Raw genomic sequence first — 21,897 nt, 5'->3', positions numbered from 1 at the left:
TTTAGAGCTACTGCACTTTCATTTCTTTCAGGTTGACCTAATTTATTCCCAAGGATTAGGAAAGTCCATAAATCAGGAACATGGTTAATAACAGTTTCACAGGCTTCCCTTGAAAGACGACCCTTTTAGTTGTCATATGTAATTCCTTTTCTAACTGTAAATATCCAGTAGATTCTGTCATTGTTTGCTACACCTTAAAAATCATATTTTTAGTTCTGCAAGGTTGGGAGTTACTCAAGTAAAAACAAAAAAAAACAAACCTTCAAACATTCTGAATTTCAGCTTTGACACTGATGATATAATATTTCTTTCTGACCAGGAAATGACTATTTTTGTGATATGTTTACAATACAGTTGTTTCTAGCTACAGTAAAGTAACAGTACAAGTTGTACAAACTCAGCCACTGGGGAGCAGCTATGTTAACCAATGACATCTACGACATCACTGTCACCGAGACATTTGCAGAACTAGCTTGAACACTGCAGCACCAATAAAGAAGCGATAGTAAAATGACTGGTAAATAAGCAACAGGTGTGTGGGCACTAAAACATCATCCCTACCTCCTTCTCACTTTCATGCCCTTGGCCATCCATTCTATCTGCTGATTCTCTCCAGATGTATCCTTTTTTCTGAGATGATATCTGGGAGTGTCCTGCACGTTTGTTTCTTGTCAGAAATGGCGCAGTTCACTGTGGATTGTTACACTAGATAATATATTTTGTGAAGATACAACATTTTATTTAGAGACAGCCTGTAAGTAATATTTTACATTTACTGGAGAAAAATAGACATTTTTTTCCCTGTAGGCTATGGTGATTAACATGACCTATATTTCAGAGGCAACAAAATACGTTGACACAGAGCAATCCTACAATTATCTGCATCTTTTTTTGATTTATATTATGATTATTTGTTTCAGCTACCTGGAACATGAATGGATTGTTTTTAAATTTCTTCTCATTTACTGAGGTCACTTACATCTTTTGCAGAAGAATTCTGCAAAGTTTCCCAGTACTTCATATTATGACTTTTGGAATTTTAACACGTTGCAGAGTGACGCCTAATTTAAAAACGTCAAAGCCATATATTTGCATATAAATATCAGCTCACTAGCATAAACGAGCTGTGTCAGAATACGTTTCCCACAGTTTTCCTTCCTATATTGCTCATTTAAAACACAAAAACCCACATCAACTGCATGAAGAACTGCTGTACAAATGTTAAATCACACTAACAGTGAAATATGAATGTGCCTGCTCATCCCTGTACATGCTGTCTGACCTCTAATCTGAACCTATATTTTAACATTGAAGTTGATGGTTAGATTTTTTTTTTTTCCAATTGTTTCTGCACACCTGTATGAGCAATTAGTTAGTTAGTTAGTTAATCACTGATGTCATTCTGATTTGTATTGACCTAATGAAAATTGTCCATTATTTTCCTTTGGAAACCACAAAACCAAAATTCCCTCACAATACTCCAATAGCACTCTGACCGCTCCCTGAATTCAACAACAGAAAGAAGCAAGCTAGCCTGAACAGCAGAAAGGATTCAGCCACACTACGCTCATTCTATGCAAACTAAATTCTAAAAAAAAGCCCAACAGGTTTATTAAAGATAGCATGCATGTCACTATTCGGCTTCTTTCTTGAATATATGTGTATTGCTGTGTTCATGCTGCCATAGCAAACTAACCCTACAGCTTGATGGTATCTACTGCCTATTAATTTCAGCTTACGGAGTCACACTGGATTTTGCTACTTTCATCACCTAAAACACATTCTTAACTTTGTCTCTCCCTAATAATGACTGCCCATTGTGTTTGCTCCAAAAACACTCTGGAAGATGGAATTGGCCTTGTTTTCAGTTTACTGTTGAAATTTATGAACAAACCCTAAAAATTCACAGAGCAGAATAAGAATAAGCACATTAAAATAACCGATTTGCAAACTTAGGCCTAGTTTCATTTTAAAGAAACACACTGCTTGATCCTGCTATCAGATTAAAGTTGTTAACGTATCAATAAGTCCTTTTCACATTATAATTATGTACAGTACAACCTTTAAGGGTTCAGTGGTTGCCAGCAATCACCATGTAGACTAGGTAAGAGAGAAAACATTTTCATTATCCAAGATCACCTTTCAGAGTATTTCTTGAATCATCTTCAGCCACAATCAAATAATATGACTTCCATCACATCCCATCATTCCATTCCACATTCACTACTATTTACCATATTCTGTAATACCACTATCTAGGATTTAAACAGCCTTCTTTTCCTCTCCTGTCCCTGCTTGTGTTTTTTCTGTTGTTTTATTTTTCTGTTTACTACATCACGATCACTTAACATTTTACACCATCATCATCAGTATAATTCATAATAATTAAGGAAGGCACTGCAAAATGAATAACACAAAGGAAAAAAGCCAAAATGTTTTGATCAATCCAAATTTCATCCCTAGAAAAGAATCCAGATTTATAGAGAACTGAAAAAGAAATTTTACAGATTCAGTCCTTCACAACACAGAATTTCTCTTACTACCGTGGTTTTTCATGACCTGTTAATTACAGCAATAATGCATATAATTGAAAGCAACTAAGATAAACTATGCATTGTAAATAGCCAAAATGAAGTACATGCAGATGTAATCAAATACATTATTAATTTACTGTAGAAGAATTCCTGTTTTGATTTTGAAAGGAAGCAAATATTCTTCTACTTCTGGATTCCCTTTAGAGGCATCCTAAATGTTAGTGGCCGAACACATCTCTACGCATTTCCCCAGGTCTCTCCTCCCTGTCTTCACTGCCTCCTGACACGGAGGAACTGTGCAACGTTTTTGTTTTCTTCTAAATGTGGTGGAATATCTATTTTGATTTAGAAAAAAATCAAAAAATACTTTGACAACGATTCAAGTCTGATATCCCAGTGAGTCAACAGCAACATTTTTGCAATTAAAACTACATCTGAAAAGTGGTTTTTGTCTTTCCAGTTTCTTACATTAACTGCCAATACACTGCAGTTCAAAACAGTGACCGTATTCAAAAGATTTTAGAAAAATGAGAAAAATCATTTCCAGTCCTGACAACTCAGTTTTTCCATGATGACCAGTTTATACTAAAATTGAAATCTATATTTTGACTCTGCAGAAAAGAAATATTGCTTAAATTTATTGTTCCACTGGGACTTTATTAAGGCTGCTATTGAACTGTGTATCATTTTAATTAGAATTAACACTTTCATCTTGTTTATGAATATATGTAAGATAAGCTTTGAAATATTTAACATCTGGGAATACAGTCAAGCTGTCACAGCAAAATTAAGACATTTCACATACATAACTATTATTATTATATAATAACCAGATACCAAATAACTGAACATTCATTGTTAGCATTTGGAGTATAATCTCTATGCATAGATTTCCATGTCCTTTGGGAATTTATTCATGCTTTGATCATTATCCCTTTGAAGCAATGCTTCTTTAAAGAGACACATTTCAAGTGCAGTCCTTGGCTCTGTTAGATGTTTCACTAGTAGGTACGAGACCTGCTTTACATAATTTATTCTACCTTTAGCAGACATATGCCTAAAAGAGCATTGCTGCATTAAGTCGGTTCTCCAGGACAACCTTCCTTTACTGAGATATTTACTTCACAGGCTAGAGTGACTATTCATAGGCATTAGTGCTTAAAGTCCACCATCAGCAGGTTGACCACTTCTTGCCAGATTCTGCAGAATATTCTCCTGTGATATGATGGAACTGTTAAAAATAAAATTAAGAAAAAAGAGTCTTCACGAGAAGGACTTCCAGCATGTGAACTAAAACACTACTGGTCCTTGTTAGCGTTGAGATTCATCAGCAAGTAAATCTCTGTTAAATTTAACTCCTTAGATGCCCTTTAATCACACACACAAAAAAACCCACTAATATACTGCCGCTTTTACTATAAGAACTGAACTGCACCCATGACAGCTGAATGTCAAGTAACAACCAGGACATCACAACTGAGGCCAACTCCCCAGGAGCTGCTGGAGAGGAAGCTCTGGAGTAGCAAACAGCAGCCAGTACCTGAAGTAAGGAGCAATGGGATATGAGATACCTAGGGGGCATCTCCCCTCTAAGAGGGACTACAGGGGCTGTGGCAGCAGTAGGCTGGGCTGGCTCTGAAGGCAAAAGAGAGCTGTCATTTGTCACAGCCACCAAAACAACGTCAAGGTATATTAATTCAAGTCGTGGTTAAAAAAACTGATACGAGCTACAAGCTGTAACAGCACTAATTGCAATCCTTATTATAACAGCTTCTGAACTTTGCATAAACCTTTGGGAAAAGGCAGTGTTCGGAAACCACTAAGAATAAGCTTCAGTTTCTGTAGACAGTTTTTCCCAAATCCTTACTGCAAGCACTTGAAACACCAGAGCTCCTTTAAGGCTCCACAGACCTCCTTCACAACTGGAATTCAACATCCAGCACATGAGCATACCAGCTGGATGCCAAATCCAAGTAGTATGAGAATTTATCATAGAATGGCCTGGGTTGAAAAGTACCACAATGATCATCTAGTTTCAACCCCCTGCTGTGTGCAGTGTCACCAACCAACCAGCAGACCAGGCTGCCCAGAGCCACATCCAGCCTGGCCTTGAATGCCCCCAGGGATGGGGCACCCACAGCCTCCTTGGGCAACCTGTTCCAGTGTGTCACCACCCTCAGTGAAAAACAGTAAAATGGATCAATCTTATTTTTACAAGTCAAACAATTCTAAAGACTGAAATCTTTTTTAGAAGTACGAACTTGCATGCTTCTCAAGCAACAAATAGCTATTTCCCGTTCACAAATGGAAGTCCTTGGCACACTATTATCAATACAATTTTTATTTTTTTTTAAATAAAAGTAAGTGGAAAGTAAGGCATGACTAGTAGAAAGACTAACAAACGTAACAAAATCACAAATAGGAAAGCACAAATATAAGGGGGAAGACTGCACATGATGCATTCAGTAAGATGCAATCTTTTTGCCTGAAAGCACCTTACACAATATGTAGACTATTTATTTTGCTTCATTTATCTTTGGAAGCCATTATTCTACAGAAAAACTTCAGAAAAAAATTTGCCAGTAACTTGCTTATAATGAGAAAGATCTTTAAGATATACACAAAGAAACTTGTTACCAGAATCTCCAAAGCATTTCCCAGCAAATCAACTCTTTAGATAGACATCACTTTTTCTGTATCAAAATAAAAGTGCAAACAGTGAGCTTTTTCTGACTTGAAGTCAACCTCTACCCTGAGAAAAAGATGTATGATATTGCACAGGATTGTACAAAATGTCCTGCATGTGTCTTTTGAATACCTAAACGAGATTTGAATGCATCTAAATTACACAAGATGAGAGTGGGATAAACACAAGGATTTGAGATACACATAAGCTTGAAAATATTTACATAAACACCAGCAAGATTGATGCTGGAAAGCTAAGACCAACAGTGCATATTAGAGATATTGGTAATAGCAGGATCTTACTTGTTCAGAGTCCACAGATATGGGATGCAGCACAGATCAGCAAGCAGAACATTCTATGAAGTAGATTAAGGATAAAAATAATACTAATATATATTTAAAAAAAAAAAACAATAAACCAGAGTTTTTGTTGTTGTTTTAGTTTTTATTTACTTTAACTTAATCTACCAAGAGCTCACATTTGTGAGTAGCCTCCTGACTGCTTTGGATCAAATGACGCCTCTAAATTTTGGGAGCTGTGATTTCTGAGAATCTTGAATACTAAATGCCTTTGAAAACTATATTAGTCTTTGATAGAATGAATTTCAAGTCTACATCAATAGTTCTGTATAAAATAAACACTTCTCATATTATTTTCAAACTTGTATTTCGGAAAGAAATTAGTCAGCTAAAGCCAGGTTCATCTCACTTGTATGCCCAGAGTTCTAAAAAGCAAATTCAGTTTGTAACATATAGAAGTGTATATATTTGTTTTTAATTTTGTGTGTGTGTGTGTTTGCATGTCCGAGGCCAACTTTCCATCAGAAATAATCATGTTCAATTATTTTACTCTCACTTGTGACTCCCTGGCTAAATCATGCAAGAGGAAACCTCTCGCTGACTGCTTTTCAAGTTACATTTCTCAGTATAAATGCTTTAATAGAACTGAATAAATAAAGTGATGGGTAACCTCAATGGTAACAGTTCCATTACAGAATGTATTTTATGGTTTATTTGTGAATATTTTAGTCATTAATAAACCTGCTTCAGAGGAAATAAAGGTGATTATCTTCAGATTTCAACTTCCTGAGTTCTCACAGGTACATGATCTACGTAATAATAATAATACCAATAATACTCTAGAATGCTTTATTTCTTTAAGTAATTAAGTAATTAAGTAATTTATTTATTTATTTTAAGTTTTCAGTAACTGTGCTCAGCAAAATTAGAAAACTGCTTATTCTAGAATTTAATTCAGTTTCATGAGAATTTGTGGCAAAATTCTCTCTACACATACTGTAAATCTTAAGTCTGTGTAGATTTAAGAGAAGATTGTTATGTTTAAAAAATAAAATCCACAGCTTACTGCAGAGTGAAAGCAGTGATCATTTGGTCTCTGGTTTTTTTCTCAGAGTATCTGTATTTTATCTCCTCAGAGCACCACCACAAAAGTCAATGATGAATAAAAATTCTAGGAACATTATTTCCACAAAGATAAACAGACAAATACAACAAACCCTTATTATGCCATAACTGCTACCTCTCTTCAGTATATTCCTATGGAAATCATGAAGAGTTATTACATTGCAGCACACAAAGTGTTCATTTTCCTGATTACAAATCACAGCCTCCTCAAAATGCATTTCTCTTCTGCAGTACTCATTGTGGATGCTCAAATTCAATGAATTACACAAGGCAACATCAGCAACTTTTTATTAAAGACATTTTTTAGTAACTAAATAATTGTATTTTATACTTTCTTCAGTGTTCTTGTCAGAGAAGATGTCTTCAGAACTTATTGAGACGTAAATTTTTAATCAATTGAGAAAAGCTAAGTAATAGAGAACATTCTCAGCCATAAGACAACCCCCATCACACTTCCCTAGCTGGAGGAAAGTTTCCCACAGCTGTAACAGGACAGTAACCAACACTGACCATTCACAGACATTAAATACGGCAGGCTGTGGTTTCCATTCAAGCAAAACCCACCAACATTTAAAGTATTTCACTGTTGAAACAGTTGAAGTTGATCATGTGTAAAGTGCAATGAACATTTTCCAAGTCAAATTATCTTTAGATGGTTGAGCCCAAGCTTCAGCTAAGTGACTCCCAGGAGAAAGAAAATACGTGGCAAGTAAGAAGAGTTTCTATTACCCAACAACTAAGAGGTACTATTTTGGTTTTTTTTGCAGATTCAAGTAGGCAACATCCATCTCAAGGGGAAATCACAACACAATGAGAATAATCGGACAGAAATTCAGAGTTAGTGCCTACCTTCTTCATCTTCAGTGGCACCACAGCCTCTAACCTCTCTGTCTTTCTGTTACTCTCATTTTACTTGCACATTGGCATGCCCATCTGTTGACTTCTGATGAGTAAACCTTTTGGAATTTCTTAATGCTAGATGTCATGAAATAATAAGGTTAGACTGATCATTCTACTGTGACTGGACAGTTATTGCTGAAAGATTTCCTTTTATATAGGGAACTTCATCTGCACACAGATGTAAAAAAAAAAATTTTGTGAATGACATACAAACCCTTCCTCGTTTCCAGCTCTGGCACCCTCACTGCTCACACTGCCCATTTGATCCTACAGAACAAGAGCCTGGGGCTTAAACTGAGATCTTCTCCTGTGCCACAATCCCAAGACACAGCCCTACATTCAGCCTGCAGTGCAGTCAGGAGAGCTGCCACACAGGTTTGATGAAGAGGGGGGAAAGAAAAATAAGAAAAATCACATCAAAACCACTTCAGAAATCTTCACTTCAAACTTTAAAAAAAAAAAAAGTCAGGCAACAACTTTAAAATGTTTGTTCTCACGTAGTTGAATAAATATATGAACAGAATTGTATGCATTTATATGTATATTTTATAAAACTCAAGAAAAACAGATTGTTTCCAGGACCATCAGAGTTTTGCATACAATCATCACTACGCATCATTCAACACAGCAAGAACAAGTAATCATAGTATACCACAGCACACTAACTATATATAGTATAAAGTGGACCACTGCTAAACATCAAATCATGCATCACAGAATCACAGAATGGCTTGGGTTGGAACAGACCTCAAGGATCATCTAGTTTCATCCCTGCTGCTCACAGCCAGCCACCAGGATCAGATTGCCCAGGAAACCATCAAGCCTGGCCTTGTACACTTCCAGGAATGAGGCATCTATACTTACTCTGGGCAACCTGTCTCAGTGTCTCTCCATCCTCTGAATGAAGAATTTATTCCTAACACCTACCTTAAATCTCTCATTTTTATTTTAAATCCATTTTCCCTTGTCTCATCAGTATCCACCTGCATAAAAACTCAGTCCCTCTCCTGGCTACAAGCTCCTTTCAAGTACTGAAAGACTGCACTGAAGTCTCCAAGGAACCTTCTCTTCTCCAAGCTAAACAAGCCCAACCGCATTAACCTTTCCCCATAGGAGAGGTTTTCCATAATCACCTCCATTTGATCATCAACACGGCCCTCCTCTGGAACTGCTCCAACTGCTCCACATCCTGTAAGCTTGGACGCAGTACTGCAGATGGGCCCCACAAGAGCTGAGTAGAGGGGGACTATCACCTCCCTCTCCCAGCTGGACACTCCTCTTCTGATGCAGCCCAGTATACAGTTTGCCTTCTGGGCTGCAAGAGCACACTGCTGGCTCACATTCAGCTTTTTGTCCATCAGGACCCGCAAGTCCTTCTCTACAGGGCTGCTCTCAAGGAGTTCATCTCCCAGTCTGTACTCATACCTGGGATTGCCCTGGCTGAAGCACGACACCTTACACTTGTGGCCTTGTTGAACCCTCATTACCTTCTCATGGGTCCACTTTTTAAGCCTGTCCAGGCCTCTCCGAACAGCATTCCTTTCTCCTATTGCATTGACTGCACCACTCAAGTTACACTCAGCAAACTGAGGAACTACCATAAATACATGCCCCGTTTCCTAAAGTACATGGCTGGAGTTTAGATCAGGTGCAATTTTTGGCAGTACATTAGCAGTCATTTTTGATTAAACATATACAGAAGCTCCGAACAAATCGTTACCAACTACTTTTCTGTACTATTGCCTACAGTGTTGCTATTATCCACAAGTAATTTTCTTTTTTCCAAGCACGCACTTGTATTATGTTAAAAAAAACTCTTTATTTGGTAATTCAGCCTAAAAACTGTATTGCTATTGAAATTTAAAAGTGACATTTATCCACATTTAGAATTCAAGTTAAAATATATAGCTTAGGATAGGCAAGAGAGCACATTTTTCAGTGCAAAACATATATCCCTAATAATCACTAAGGTTTAAAGTGATTTCACTAAAAACAGTGAAAATAAGTCATTGAGACTCACATGTATTATGTAAAGTAACCCATTATTTCTTAAGAGTAATAAAAAAAACCAGAAGTATGACCTTCTTCCAGAGCACTTGCATATTCAGAAATTTGCTACAAATTCCAATAAACATTTGCTTTAAAAAACTATCCAACTCCTTAGTAAGTTCTGGAAATGCACAGTAAGTCACAAGTACAGTTAACAACAACATTTATATTACTTAGTGAGAAGACAAAAGTGTGGAAAAGACTGCGATATGAAACAGTCATCTTTGATACCAAGAATAGGGAAGAATTCCATGAATTTGGCAGTCCCCCGCCCCCCCCCCCATTCTCTGGGATGCCACTGGAGACATGTGCTAAACAAAACATGTTGTGTAATGTGTTGTGTAACATTGCAGAGGGGGAAAAAAAAAAAAGGTAGTGAAGAATAACCATGGAGTTAGTGCTGGAGCGACCACCAAACCTGATTATTCATTCTAATGTTTTTCATGTCACCTCTGCCATTACTTCTCCACATGCTCCCACCTACCTTCCCCCTCTTGCTCCTTCACAAATACCCACTGGCTTTCTGCACATTTTGCAGCACGTACAGACTGCAACAAAAAGGAGGTTTCAAACAGAATTTATTTGTAGTCTCGCATTATCAGTATCGCCTCTTGTCTATCTTCTATTTTAAAAGGAAAAAGGCACTTAATACTTGAAACAAATACATCCATGAGAAAAATCACCGGTGGCAGTGTGACACATGTCATATCACTGCACACAGCCACCCAGAGGCAGGCAGTCCTTGGACATTCTGCAGCTGCCCCACTTCATGACAAGGCAGAACAGCCACAGTCCTCCACACATTCAGCCTCCCTTGCAACCCCTGGCTAACAAAAACAGTAGCACCCCTTATTGTCAGGAATTTCTGGTGTGCTGGAGCAGATTGTATCCCACTTCTGCTGCAGAAAGAACTCCAACGACTACAGTTAAAGGGTTCTCTCTTAAAAAGATACTGTGAGCTCTTCTAATTTAAGGTTTAATCTTATTTTGTCCCTCTTTGCAGTCCAAGAGTTTGTTGTTCCTTCAGTTTCACTTTACTGCAGTGCTCAAGGGCTGGCAGAGAAACAAATCTCAAAAATAAATTAAGAAAAAATAATTAGAATAAAAAACACTGCATTGCCTCTCTGTAACTACCGGTAAACCTGCCATTTCACTGCCATGTATTTTGCTTCTCATAGCATTAGACAAGTACATAAACCATGACTACATAGTGAACTTATGTGGTTTTAATTACCAGATTTCCATACAGTAGCTCACTTGGGTTTAGAAAGCGACTTCCTGATTGATACAACACTCACCAGTAACAAAGACATGTCACAGATTCATGGAGGGTAGGCTGGTTCATACATTGTAAAATGAAAGTACCTTCTAATCAAATCAGACTAGAAGAGTGGAGAAAGGCTGCCAATACAAAAACCCAAACACAGAAGCATTACCACAGTTTTGAGTAATGAATAAAAGGAGGAAGTATTTGTTCAATTCAATTTGTTCAATCAAAAGTTCCACGTTTTTGTGCATTAGTGTCCCTTGGAAGTGTTGGGGAGTGGGGGAGGAGGAACACATGACAAGAACAACTCCTTAAAATACTCTTCAAGGAAAAAAAAATCAACTTCCTGAAGTTAAAATACACTTCTGGATTGCATTTGATTGGCTGAGAGTCTAAAATGGATATAATCATAATTAGTATTTGCTATTGACATTCTTGAATTTTTATGTGTAAATGCAAACCTCAATTAATGCAAATAATTTTTGGTAAATCATTAAAAAGAAAAACAAAAACTTAACAGTCAACCAATTGTTACTATTCTATGCCAAAGAGATCCAGTTTGGACAAGTTTGTACGTTGTAACTAATGTAAGCAGGACTTACATAAGCAGCAAATAACAGAACATACTTTACAGACACCAAAAATTTGTTTTGAGAATTGTTACTTAACCTGTTTCATTAGATCTGTTTTAAATGTAAGAATAACATGCTTGCTTTGTTGCCCAGGTCATCCAGTTATCTCTCTCGCACTGTAGCTTCCTGCAATGTTCACCCTTGCTCCTTTATCAACAAAGTTCACCATAATTTTCTTTCCCCTTAGCTCACAATCTAAAAGTAACCCTTTGTTCCTTGTCAGGATTTATTTTTTTTTTAATGCATTTAAAGCCAGACAAAAATAACAGCAAAACCAAAACCACCACGCCTGATACTGCCTGTGCATGTTCTGCATTTGTTAAATTCAGGATGACCTTTGTCTGGAATTGAAATTCAGAGCAGATACCACATCGCTACTTTTAATTATGTTTATGAGAAGCATCTCCTCCTTTAATGCAATGACCATCTCTCCACTTGCGAGCGAGGCTGGTATCAATGATTAGAAAAGCATATTGGAGCTGTTTGTGATTACTCTTGCCAAATTATTGGAGCTGACTCATTTATTAATGCTTAATGAAATACAAGAAAATGTTGCTGCTATTTCACTTACATGGTTTGGAGAAGAGAAATCTTGAAAGCAGATTCAGATCAAAGAGGAATAGCTTATTTACACAATCGGTTCAGAAAAGATTTGCTTTTTCCAAGTGATATCATTACAAAATGCACATAACTTGTGCATAACTGTAAGCCTATTGCAACCAATGGGATTTTTTTTCCCCCCCCATCAACTTCAGTAAAGCAAGATAGTGTCTAAATCAACAAAACATTCTCTGTGGTCTCTGAATTCTCAAACTAGTCAGGTAGACATTTGGTAAATTTAGGTACTCTAATCAAATCATCAGTTCTTCCAAAGACGTTGTCACACTACAACAGTGCTTATGAAAGCAAACAAAGGATCGGGAGTAATGATAGCTTCATAGGCAAAGAGGAATGCATACAAAACCAAAACACATTGCAACAACTCAAGTTGTAACATCTTGTAGTAATTCCTGAATGCATAGTGTTTATCTCCACAAGTATCAAAGCAGATATGTATTTTAAATTCTGTGACTAATAAGTTGTACTTGCCATAAGTAACTTACTGTTCCTCACAGAACCTTTCACTAATAAGTAATTGAAAATTTGACTCAAATCAAAAATAGGAAAAATATTCAAATATGAATCTGTATACTGCCCACCACCCAATTACTTGCCAGCAGACATTTCAAAATACTTATTTTGCAAGTTAATGTAATGCAGAAGAATAACAGTGGCCATCAATTTAGATTAGCTCTGATCTGAATGCTGTAACTCTCTCTTTCATTTCCAATACATTCATTATTCTGTCAGTGCCTATGAGAAGCACTGACACAATGGCACCGAGAACCTCCAAGTCTCAGATTTGTAACTGCAGTGGGAGGGACAAAAGGGTTCAGGGAGACTGAATATCTGATGATTGTGCGAATGCATTTTACAAATAGATGCAGCGATTGGGGTCTTGCCCCTTCTTTGTTTCCATGGAAACAAATGTAAAATTAACCCCCCTCCCTCAGAAAGTTAGTAACATCCACGTGCTTTATGTTGGGTCTTTAACTTGCAATTAGGAATTATTGGTTGGTGACGTATTTTTTGAACTCTAAGATCTGATTCTTGCCTCAGCCTAGAAGCAAAAGTCTCAAAGCAGACCATTAGAGCTGGATGGAAGACTGCTGTCAGCTTAGCTGGTGAACTCAGTCACTTCATAGTACTCAAACGTTCTCATGGCTGAAAAACATTCCCAGCCACTCAAGCATACATCTCCACCATCAGCTTTGGCACAAAGGCAAACACAGGTCATCTTGACAGCAACCTTACTAAGATTTTGTTTGCATAATCGAACTACAGAGTGGGCGCTAATAAAATTAAATTGCTGCTCATTTTGAAAGTAGGGCTTGTCCTACCATTCTGCCTTTAGCATGACATTTATCAAGAGATAAGACAAACATACTTCGAGAAGCTGTCAGGAAAAGTAGTACTAAAATTAAAATACTACGAAGATAACTGAGAGGAAAGCATCAGACAGCTGTGAAAATGATTTCAGAAGACATATGGAAGCTCTGTTAGATTATGATCTTCTAAAACATTCATCTATTGCTTTTGGGACAGAAAGCTAAGAATATATGAACACTCGAGGCTCCAAACATTCCATTCAATTTAAAAGGTATCCATTCAGAAGCAGACTGAGCTGTCAATTGAATAAATAATTTGAGTCAATGCACAGAAGAATCATTTCCTAGCAGTTTGCGTGGGTTTTGGTTGCTGGTTTTATCATTTCTGTAAAGTTTTAAAGCGATGATTGAGTACAAATGCATTAAAGAAAATCCTTCTCCCATTAAAAGGGAAACCTCTTGACCTTATGTAGAAAATTATGTTTGCTTCCAGTAATGGCAAAAGTATATCTTCACAATGAGTATATTTTGATAATTAATGTCAGCAGGATCAGACAACAAAAAGTAAACAGATCTCATTTTCTCATTCCAATGTATAATGTGATTTTAACACTCTTTATCACTCAAGTATTTGGCACAACTTGCCAAATACTAACATGAGTATCTCTTCATCAAAGTATTTGGACAACTGCAACCTCACCTGTGTAATTCATGGACATGGATCTTTTTTCCTCCATTTTGCTACAAAGCAGAAATTGAACCAAAGCAGATGGCCACTGAGGTACTCTCTAGAAGTCAGTACTAGACTTACTCCAAAGTCTATGTGAAACTTAGAGATAGGTGAAAAAACCCAAGCATTTAGAAAAACAAGATGTTTTGTCAGCTTCAGAAGCAGTGCACTAAAGAACAGCTAGCTACCACACATCTCCACAGTGTGAAAAGACACATGCCTTTAACAGTTAAGCACTATCCAAGAAGTATTATCTAGAAGACCTCCAGATAGACATTAAGTCTCAACGTGCACACACTCAATAGGTATCAGTCTCAGATTGACTCCACAGAAGCTCACAGACTTGGGCTATTCAAGAGACGCAGATCATTTTAAAAATTCTGAATGTAAACAGCACAGTGGTCAAGTCAACTGAATTTTCCATTTGTGCATTAACTCCAGTTATCAGATTTTGACACCACGATATTTTAAAAGCAGCAAAGAGGAAGTTAATGAAGCATAACCTTTTGATTCTGTAGGTTTTACTTTAATTTTGAATAAGGACTAAAACTTCTCTAATTGAACTCAATTTATGGACTATTACTAATTATTCACAGAAGCATTAAAATCTCCCTTTTTAAAAAAGCACAAGTTACCATGTTATTACCAGGTCAATACTTCTGGTTTTGTGCACCGACAGGAAATACTTAAGTCCGAGTTAACTGACTAGATTTCCCTTTTTAGGAATACAGAAAAAAAAAGGGATAATTTTCATCGTTGCTCACCTCATACTGAGATATGCATCTAAAACAGGTCAGAGGAATCTGCTCCAATGTGCTCACTTATCTCCACTCATTACAAAAGAAGTCAAGGCAATCGGTTGTTCTACATATATTCCCATCATAGGCATCAAAACTTCAACAAAATGAACATCATCTTTAGTAACTAAGTGCTTTCTTAGAAACCTACAGCGTCATGACTTTTATTCAGAATTATCAAGGTCATTTAAAGATATTCCTGGGGAACACAATGAAATATTTTCAATATGATATGGGCTATTTAGCATTCATAGATCATAAATCTACTTTTAGTTTTCTTACCGTGACAGGAACCATCCACTTCTTCATATCCTACGCTGCAGATACATCGTCCAAGAGGCACAAGCCAATCCCCATCTGCTCCACAATACAATTTTGGAGTATCACGTTCCTCAGCACTCTTCACACAGGAGCCCCGCACTTCCACCAAAGAGGAAGAATCAACCCTTGGAATAGTATCAGGAAACATGGCCAAGTTACGGACTGTGAAAGGGCACTTCTTGTAATAAACACGGACTGAGACCAAAGCAATACATGCTCCAATGTCCTGAAATGCAAGATAAAAGCCTTTCTTGTTTATTGGCCCAACCTCACGAACTTCTGTGTTGAGTTTAAGAATGCGATCACCCAAGTCCATCTGAGTAAAGCTCTCATCAGCCGCAATAGTATCAATTTTAGTGTACTGGTTTGGCTTGAATTTTAATCCATGAGACTCATCTGATTCCATGTAGTAGAGATTAAAAGTTTCCTTGCAGGTTCCCACTACCCACGGAATGCTGTTGCAGTCCCTCAGGGTAAACTTCATTTCCACATAGATTTTCTGTGCAGCATCACGGGAAATCCAGTTTGTTCGAAGCCAGTTGTTTTGGTTTGGTTCCATCACATTGCACACCTGGTACGTATGAATGGGATGATTGTGTTCATCCATTTCAGTAATGGCATCCCACTGAAAAGAAAACAGACTGTTTGAAAACCAAGGAAAACATAAATTTTGCTATCTACAGAGCTAATCTCAACACACATAAATGTGAGTATATGAAATCATGGCTGGATTAAAAATAATTGTTTGTGTCGAGATTAGAGTAATAACAGTAGTTAGAAGCAAATACCAGCTACAGAAGTAGCTACAGAGTTTTCTACAGAGTAGAAAAGTTTTCAGAAATTCTATAATAAATTTCTATGAATTAAAAAAAAAAGGCTCTGTTCAATGTGGCTTCAATAGAAGATAGAAATAGTGGCCATAGTTGGTCAGTACATCTATACATAGACTCAGATGTAGATAGTGGCCTGGAGGTGTTCAAGGCCAGGTTGGATGGGGCCCTGGGCAGCCTGGTTTAGCATTAAATGTGGAGGTTGGAGGCCCTGCATGTGGCAGGGGGGTTGGAGATTCATGATCCTTGAGGTCCCTTCCAACCCAGGCCATTCTGTGATTCTGTTTAAGCTCTTCTGATTTACACAATTATTGTAGACACAGTTAAATGTACAGGTAAGAGATATTTCTGGCTCCATAGACGCTGTATTACACTCATTTCTTCTTAAATAAAAAATAAAGACCTATCACAGGCATCATATCATTTATTTACCCCTATAAATTCTCTTCTAAACTGAACATGAAATAGGAATTATCATTTTTATTTCTTTAAGTTGTGTGCATCAATATCACTGAATTGTTCTCAAATGCTGGTGGGAACCCATGCCATAAGGCCATTGAAACCATGCATCTACAAAAAGCCATCCATGTACTAAACATAAAAGAATTATTGAACATCTAACATTACATAATCTGCTACTCTAAGGGATTGCCAACAACTCCAATTCAGTTTGAATAAAATTGAGTCAGCTTTCAATAAGCACTCACAATATCAATATAGCATTAAGCATTGATTTCTTTCTTACAAAAACAGAACTAGTTGTAGTTTCATACCCCAAAATATTGCACCCCACTATAAATTTTTAGTGTGGCCTTCTGGATACACTGTTCTCTTACGGCATTCTAGATATTACCTCATATAGTCAATAATCCAAAAGCTTGTTATTAAATATTACTAAAAACACCCAACTATGATGTTTTAGTAGAATGAAACATGAAAATACACACTATTTGTGTTCATAGTTTAGCATATTAGGAACAGATTATCTATAAATACACATTCAGTTAAAATAATTTGCCTGCTAAAAAGAAACATAAGGTTAAAATTGAGACAGCAGTTCAAAGTTGAAAAGTTTATGCAGCATTTTTGCTCTTACCAACTTCCTCATCCTTGCAGTTAGTACAGTTAAATGCACAGTCTGGCATTTAAGAATGTTATGTTAATTATATTCAGGTGTACACATGTAATATGTCAAAGCCCATGTTCAAATTATGCATAATATGCAATTCCGAGTACAATAGCAAGATAAGAACCTTGCACATTATTATTCAAACATGAATTCAAATATCTTTAGCCCGATGATACTTCCAAGCCACAAAGTTTTCTGCTTTAATACAGACAATATCAATATGTTCTACTTCAAAGTTAGACTTCTAATGATGCACTTTGACTACTTAAGCTGCACAATTTTCATAATGTCTACTTCGCTCAACATTACAAGGAAGGTTGGCCCTTGGCCTTTCAGACTGAAAAAAATTAGGAATTGAGTTCAGTTTAAAATTTTTAAGAAAAAAAAAAAAATTAAGTTATCTTTTAGAAACATAGTGAAAAAAATACTTCATCATCTTATTCTGTAAAAAGGTAATGTATTATTAAGAGGTAAGGTCTTCATTTTTAGAAACATCCCCAGCCATCAGATGAATTTTAAGGCCCATGTCAAATTGTAAATATGTACAAAGCCTGCTGGCTTTATTTTTTGAGTTTCAGAAACATCACTTGTTCCTAGATGAAAGTGAGGGTATAACATCCCCATCTTCAATAGCTTTCACAGAAACAAAGCACGGACATGGGTGGAGAATTTACCCTTTCTTCTGCAGGAGCAAACTGATCCATCACGGAGGAGGTAGCAATAAAGAAGTAAGTACTCTATGGTTTCATTAGACTGCAAACTTGGCAGCTGGAATTCAAGTGGAAATGGAATTCTAAATGGAGACAGGTACGGCCTGAAAAGGTAGATTTCTGATTACTGCAGTGTGTATTTGGGAATTACCCAGAACAATAAGCTCTCTACAAAAGTCAAGGTCTTTACAGACTGTAACTTTTGAGATTTTCTTTTTCTCTATCTATCTATCGCAACACGAGCAATAGTCTCAAGGTCTTATTTTAAAACCCATGAAACATACTTTAAAAAATGATTGTTGGACAGGTAGTAGTCACTGGCTGTCTGCTACCTCTTAAGAGATTCTCGTATTTCTAGGCCTTATGACCTGTGTGAGTCTAACATACATTCAGGAAGGACAAATTAGATCAGAATTCCTGCCAATATGAGAACAAATTCAGATCTGGTCAAAATTGCACAATGGGAGACTAGTTACCACAGTATTCATTTCTGAACCATTGCTTCTAAATTAGATTTTGAGATACAACCAAAATATGTCCTGTATCAAGTAATACATAATATACCAAGTAAATCTTGGCTTTGAGAAACAAGAAAAGGACTTGCATTCTCTGACGGGCCTGCCCTCTCCTCTTTTGCCAAGCACGTGGCACACAGTTCGAACTAAGATTCCACAGCCAGAAAGAATTAATAAAAGTGTTTAATTAAAATACATACTCTAAGCCTTAAAATCTTGGCAGTAAAGATACTTTACTCCCAGCTGCCCTCCCCTGACACAGCTCCATGCCGTTCCCTCGGGCCCAGTCGCTGTCACACAGAGCAGAGCTCAGCGCTGCCCCTCGGCTCCATGCGAGAAGCTGCAGCCGCCATGAGGTCTCCCCTCAGCTCCTCTGCTCTGGGCTGAACAAACCACGGACCACATCCGCTCCTCTCTCACCTTGGCCTCCAGACCCTGTCCCATTTCCGCAGCCCTCCTTTGGGCTCTTTTGGATAGTTTTCTGCCCTTGTATTGTGGCACCCAAAGCTACCCCCAGTGTTCAAAGGGAGGCCGTGCAGTGCACAAGAGAGCAGGAAAACCCCTCCCCTTGCCCAGCTGCCGGCACTGGTCCTGATGCACCCCAGGATACGGCTGGCCATAATTTTGCCTGGCACCAAAGTGGGCCTTGCCTGTTCTAAAGATCCCACTGCTTTCATTCTTGCCTTTCTTAAAAACCGGACAACCTTTGCCAGCTATCAGACTAAGCAGATGTCACTTCAGCAGCAGCCCTATTTGTGCCTGAAGGATTCACTATGGTGTTTTATTTTCATACGCAACCCCACAATAAGAAGTTTTTCCAGTTAATAGGGGTAGTTACATCAGCCTGTTGGAAATGTTTATAATGGGCTGATATTTATATAATTTCACGTGTAGTGGAAAAGGCTTCTCCTACAAGTTGTCACATGGATGGGTGAATTAAGAGTGGGTTCTTAATCTCAGCCACCAATCCCAGCAGTAGCAATGTAATCTAGGGCAGTAGTTTTAGCATCTTGCACAACACCAGGTTCTTTTTATTGATATTTTACTTCGTTCAAAGAAAAAAGATACTTGGTAGCAGCTACTTAGGTCCAAGCCCTTAGTCAGTAGGGTAATTAACTGAAGAGTCCATCTACCCTTAGGACTTCTGGTGCATTTGCTTCTGTTGCAGAAAATACATAGCACGCATTAGATTAACTCTGCAGAACAATGACTGTGACTCAGATTTAGGGGAAAAACTATACAACTATGCAAGGTCTGACTGTAGAATAGTTGCTCTAAGCCTGAGGTAGCCAGGATGATTAAGAAAAATTTTAGTGCACTCAAAAATGCAAAATCCACAATGGTGACTCACTTTCTGGTTATTGTCATGAAGCACTGAACAAATGCAAGAATGAGCTTCTACTGATGGTCCAGGTTTCCTTTGCTCTGTACATTATCATGGCATGTGTGAATGCTTTCTTAAAAAAAAAAAAAAAAAAAAAAAAAAAAAAAGTATAATCTAGTGAGATTTAAGAGATGAACCCTGGGTAAGACCAACTTCAGAAATAATACTTCTCATCACTTGCTTGTGAATTAGACTGTGAGATCAGAAAAGGACAGTCCCGCTCCAGCTTTATAGAAGATACCACAGTCCCTTCAGAAGGAAAGGAAATCTTGAATCCTGGACATAGACCATTATACATATACTAGAAGAATCAAAACTCTAAGAAGCATGGTCACATTTCAAAATACCTTATCTGATACGGGGCTCAAACTACCAAGGCAGTCAATCCATATGGCTACAATCTAGGCAGCATCACAAGTCATCAAAGGAAAAGATATTCATGGGGTAATGTTTTTGCTGTCTGGATACCACAGAGAAACTATCAAACAGAAGCCAAAAGTAATGGCACAATCTCTTCCATTCTAGACCAAAAGTTAGCAAAGCACATTTGGAAAAGGGATACACTGAAAAATTTCACATGCGTGCAGACACACATCTGCTTGGGGAGCCCAGTTACTGAAGAAATAGGGGAGGACACGTCCTAGCAGTTCCTCAGCCTCCCTTTCACTACTACTTTCACTACTCCTTATCTCTGTATCACTTGAGAACTAGTCACTCCAGCCTTTGTGATGAGCCCTGTGATTGCTCCTGCTACAGGTCCTGTGGCTGTTCCAAGTATTGTGACAAAAAAAATTGCCCCCCGAGAGCACCACATCCAGAGGGACAGCCCTGTGGTCACTCCACAGAGACAAGCACCGTGGTTACTCCAAACCCTGCAACGAACAAAAGAACTTGCTCCACAGTCACAGTGAGTCCAATGCCATCCAAGCTGGAACTAAGACAGATGGCTGTGCATGGCCATCCAGAACCTGGCTTGTCCTTCATGTTGCAGTTGTCGCTGTTGAAACACATCACCCATTCCTCTGTTCACATGCACTATTTGGTGTCCATCAGTGTTCAGCAAGTGTTGTGCCGTGGGCAGGGTCACCAACCACTATAGCAGGCTGCCCAGAGCCACATCCAGCTGGCTTTTGAATGCATCCAGGGACAGGAGTCATTTTCCTCACACTGCCCCGCTACTGTCATCTACCACATACCACAAAACATAAGGGAACACTGGTCAGTAGTTCTACCTCTACTGCCATAACCACCACCATCTGCCTCTGACATCACAGGCACACATAATGATATAGGACACACTACTTTCAGAACAGCCCAGATATATAGATATATATATATGTGTGTGTGTATATTATATATATAAATATATATGTATCTACACACACAAAACAAGTGATACACAAGCAATTACTCACCACCCACCAAATGATGCCCAGCCAGCCCCAAAGTCAAGTCTGCCCTCTTGATTAATTCTCCACTGTTTTTCAAGTTTGTTTCACATGGTATGGAATACCCCTTTGGCCATTTTTGGTCAGCTGTCCTAGTTCTATCCCTTCCCAGCTCCTTGTGCCCCACAGCCCTCTTGCTCACAGGACAGCAAAAGAAGCTGAGGAACTGTCCTTGGCTGCTGAGCACTGCTCAGCAATAATAAAAACATCCATGCACTATCAATATTTTTTTCCCCCCAAAGCCAAAACATTACATCATATCAGACACTGTGAAGAAAATCATCTCTGTCCCAGCTGTAATCAAGACAGCTGAGAATCCAGACTACCATAAGGACAGGGAGAGATACCTGATAGAAAAAAAAAAACATGTCCTCAGTCCAAGAGCTGACCCTGCCTGCTTTATGATTTAGTGCATGCTATACCATCCCTTAAATGACAGATTGCTTTTACTACTCAACACCTTTTAAAGCCATGAAGAGCATAAAGCTAAGAAAGTGAGTTAAATGCATGCATTTTGAAGTGGTAGTTCCCTTGACACTACACTGAAAGGAAATAATTTTAAAAAATAATTATACAAAGCAGTTATATAAAGCACTCAGAAGATGAGAAGTGT

The 21,897-nt window shown here is 37.9% G+C and overlaps 1 protein-coding gene across 1 annotated transcript in view; it reads right to left on the bottom strand.

The window, feature by feature from the left end:
• EPHA6 (EPH receptor A6) overlaps positions 1 to 15,890 on the bottom strand; it is a 420,557-nt gene extending 404,667 nt beyond the window's left edge. Inside the window, exon 1 of the mRNA XM_042810796.1 lies at positions 15,230 to 15,890. Within this exon, the coding sequence (XP_042666730.1) occupies positions 15,230 to 15,875 (646 nt within the window). The 5' untranslated portion in view covers positions 15,876 to 15,890. The remainder of the gene's footprint in view (positions 1 to 15,229) is intronic.
• Between the last annotated feature and the right edge of the window lie 6,007 nt (positions 15,891 to 21,897).

Source organism: Centrocercus urophasianus, unplaced genomic scaffold (assembly GCF_019232065.1).
Source record: "Centrocercus urophasianus isolate 14NV4802_14NV808 unplaced genomic scaffold, USGS_Curo_1.0 seq_12, whole genome shotgun sequence".
Taxonomy (NCBI): Eukaryota; Metazoa; Chordata; class Aves; order Galliformes; family Phasianidae; genus Centrocercus; species Centrocercus urophasianus.
The sequence above is the reverse complement of the archived record's forward strand: the minus strand, read 5'-3'. Positions and strand labels throughout refer to the sequence as shown.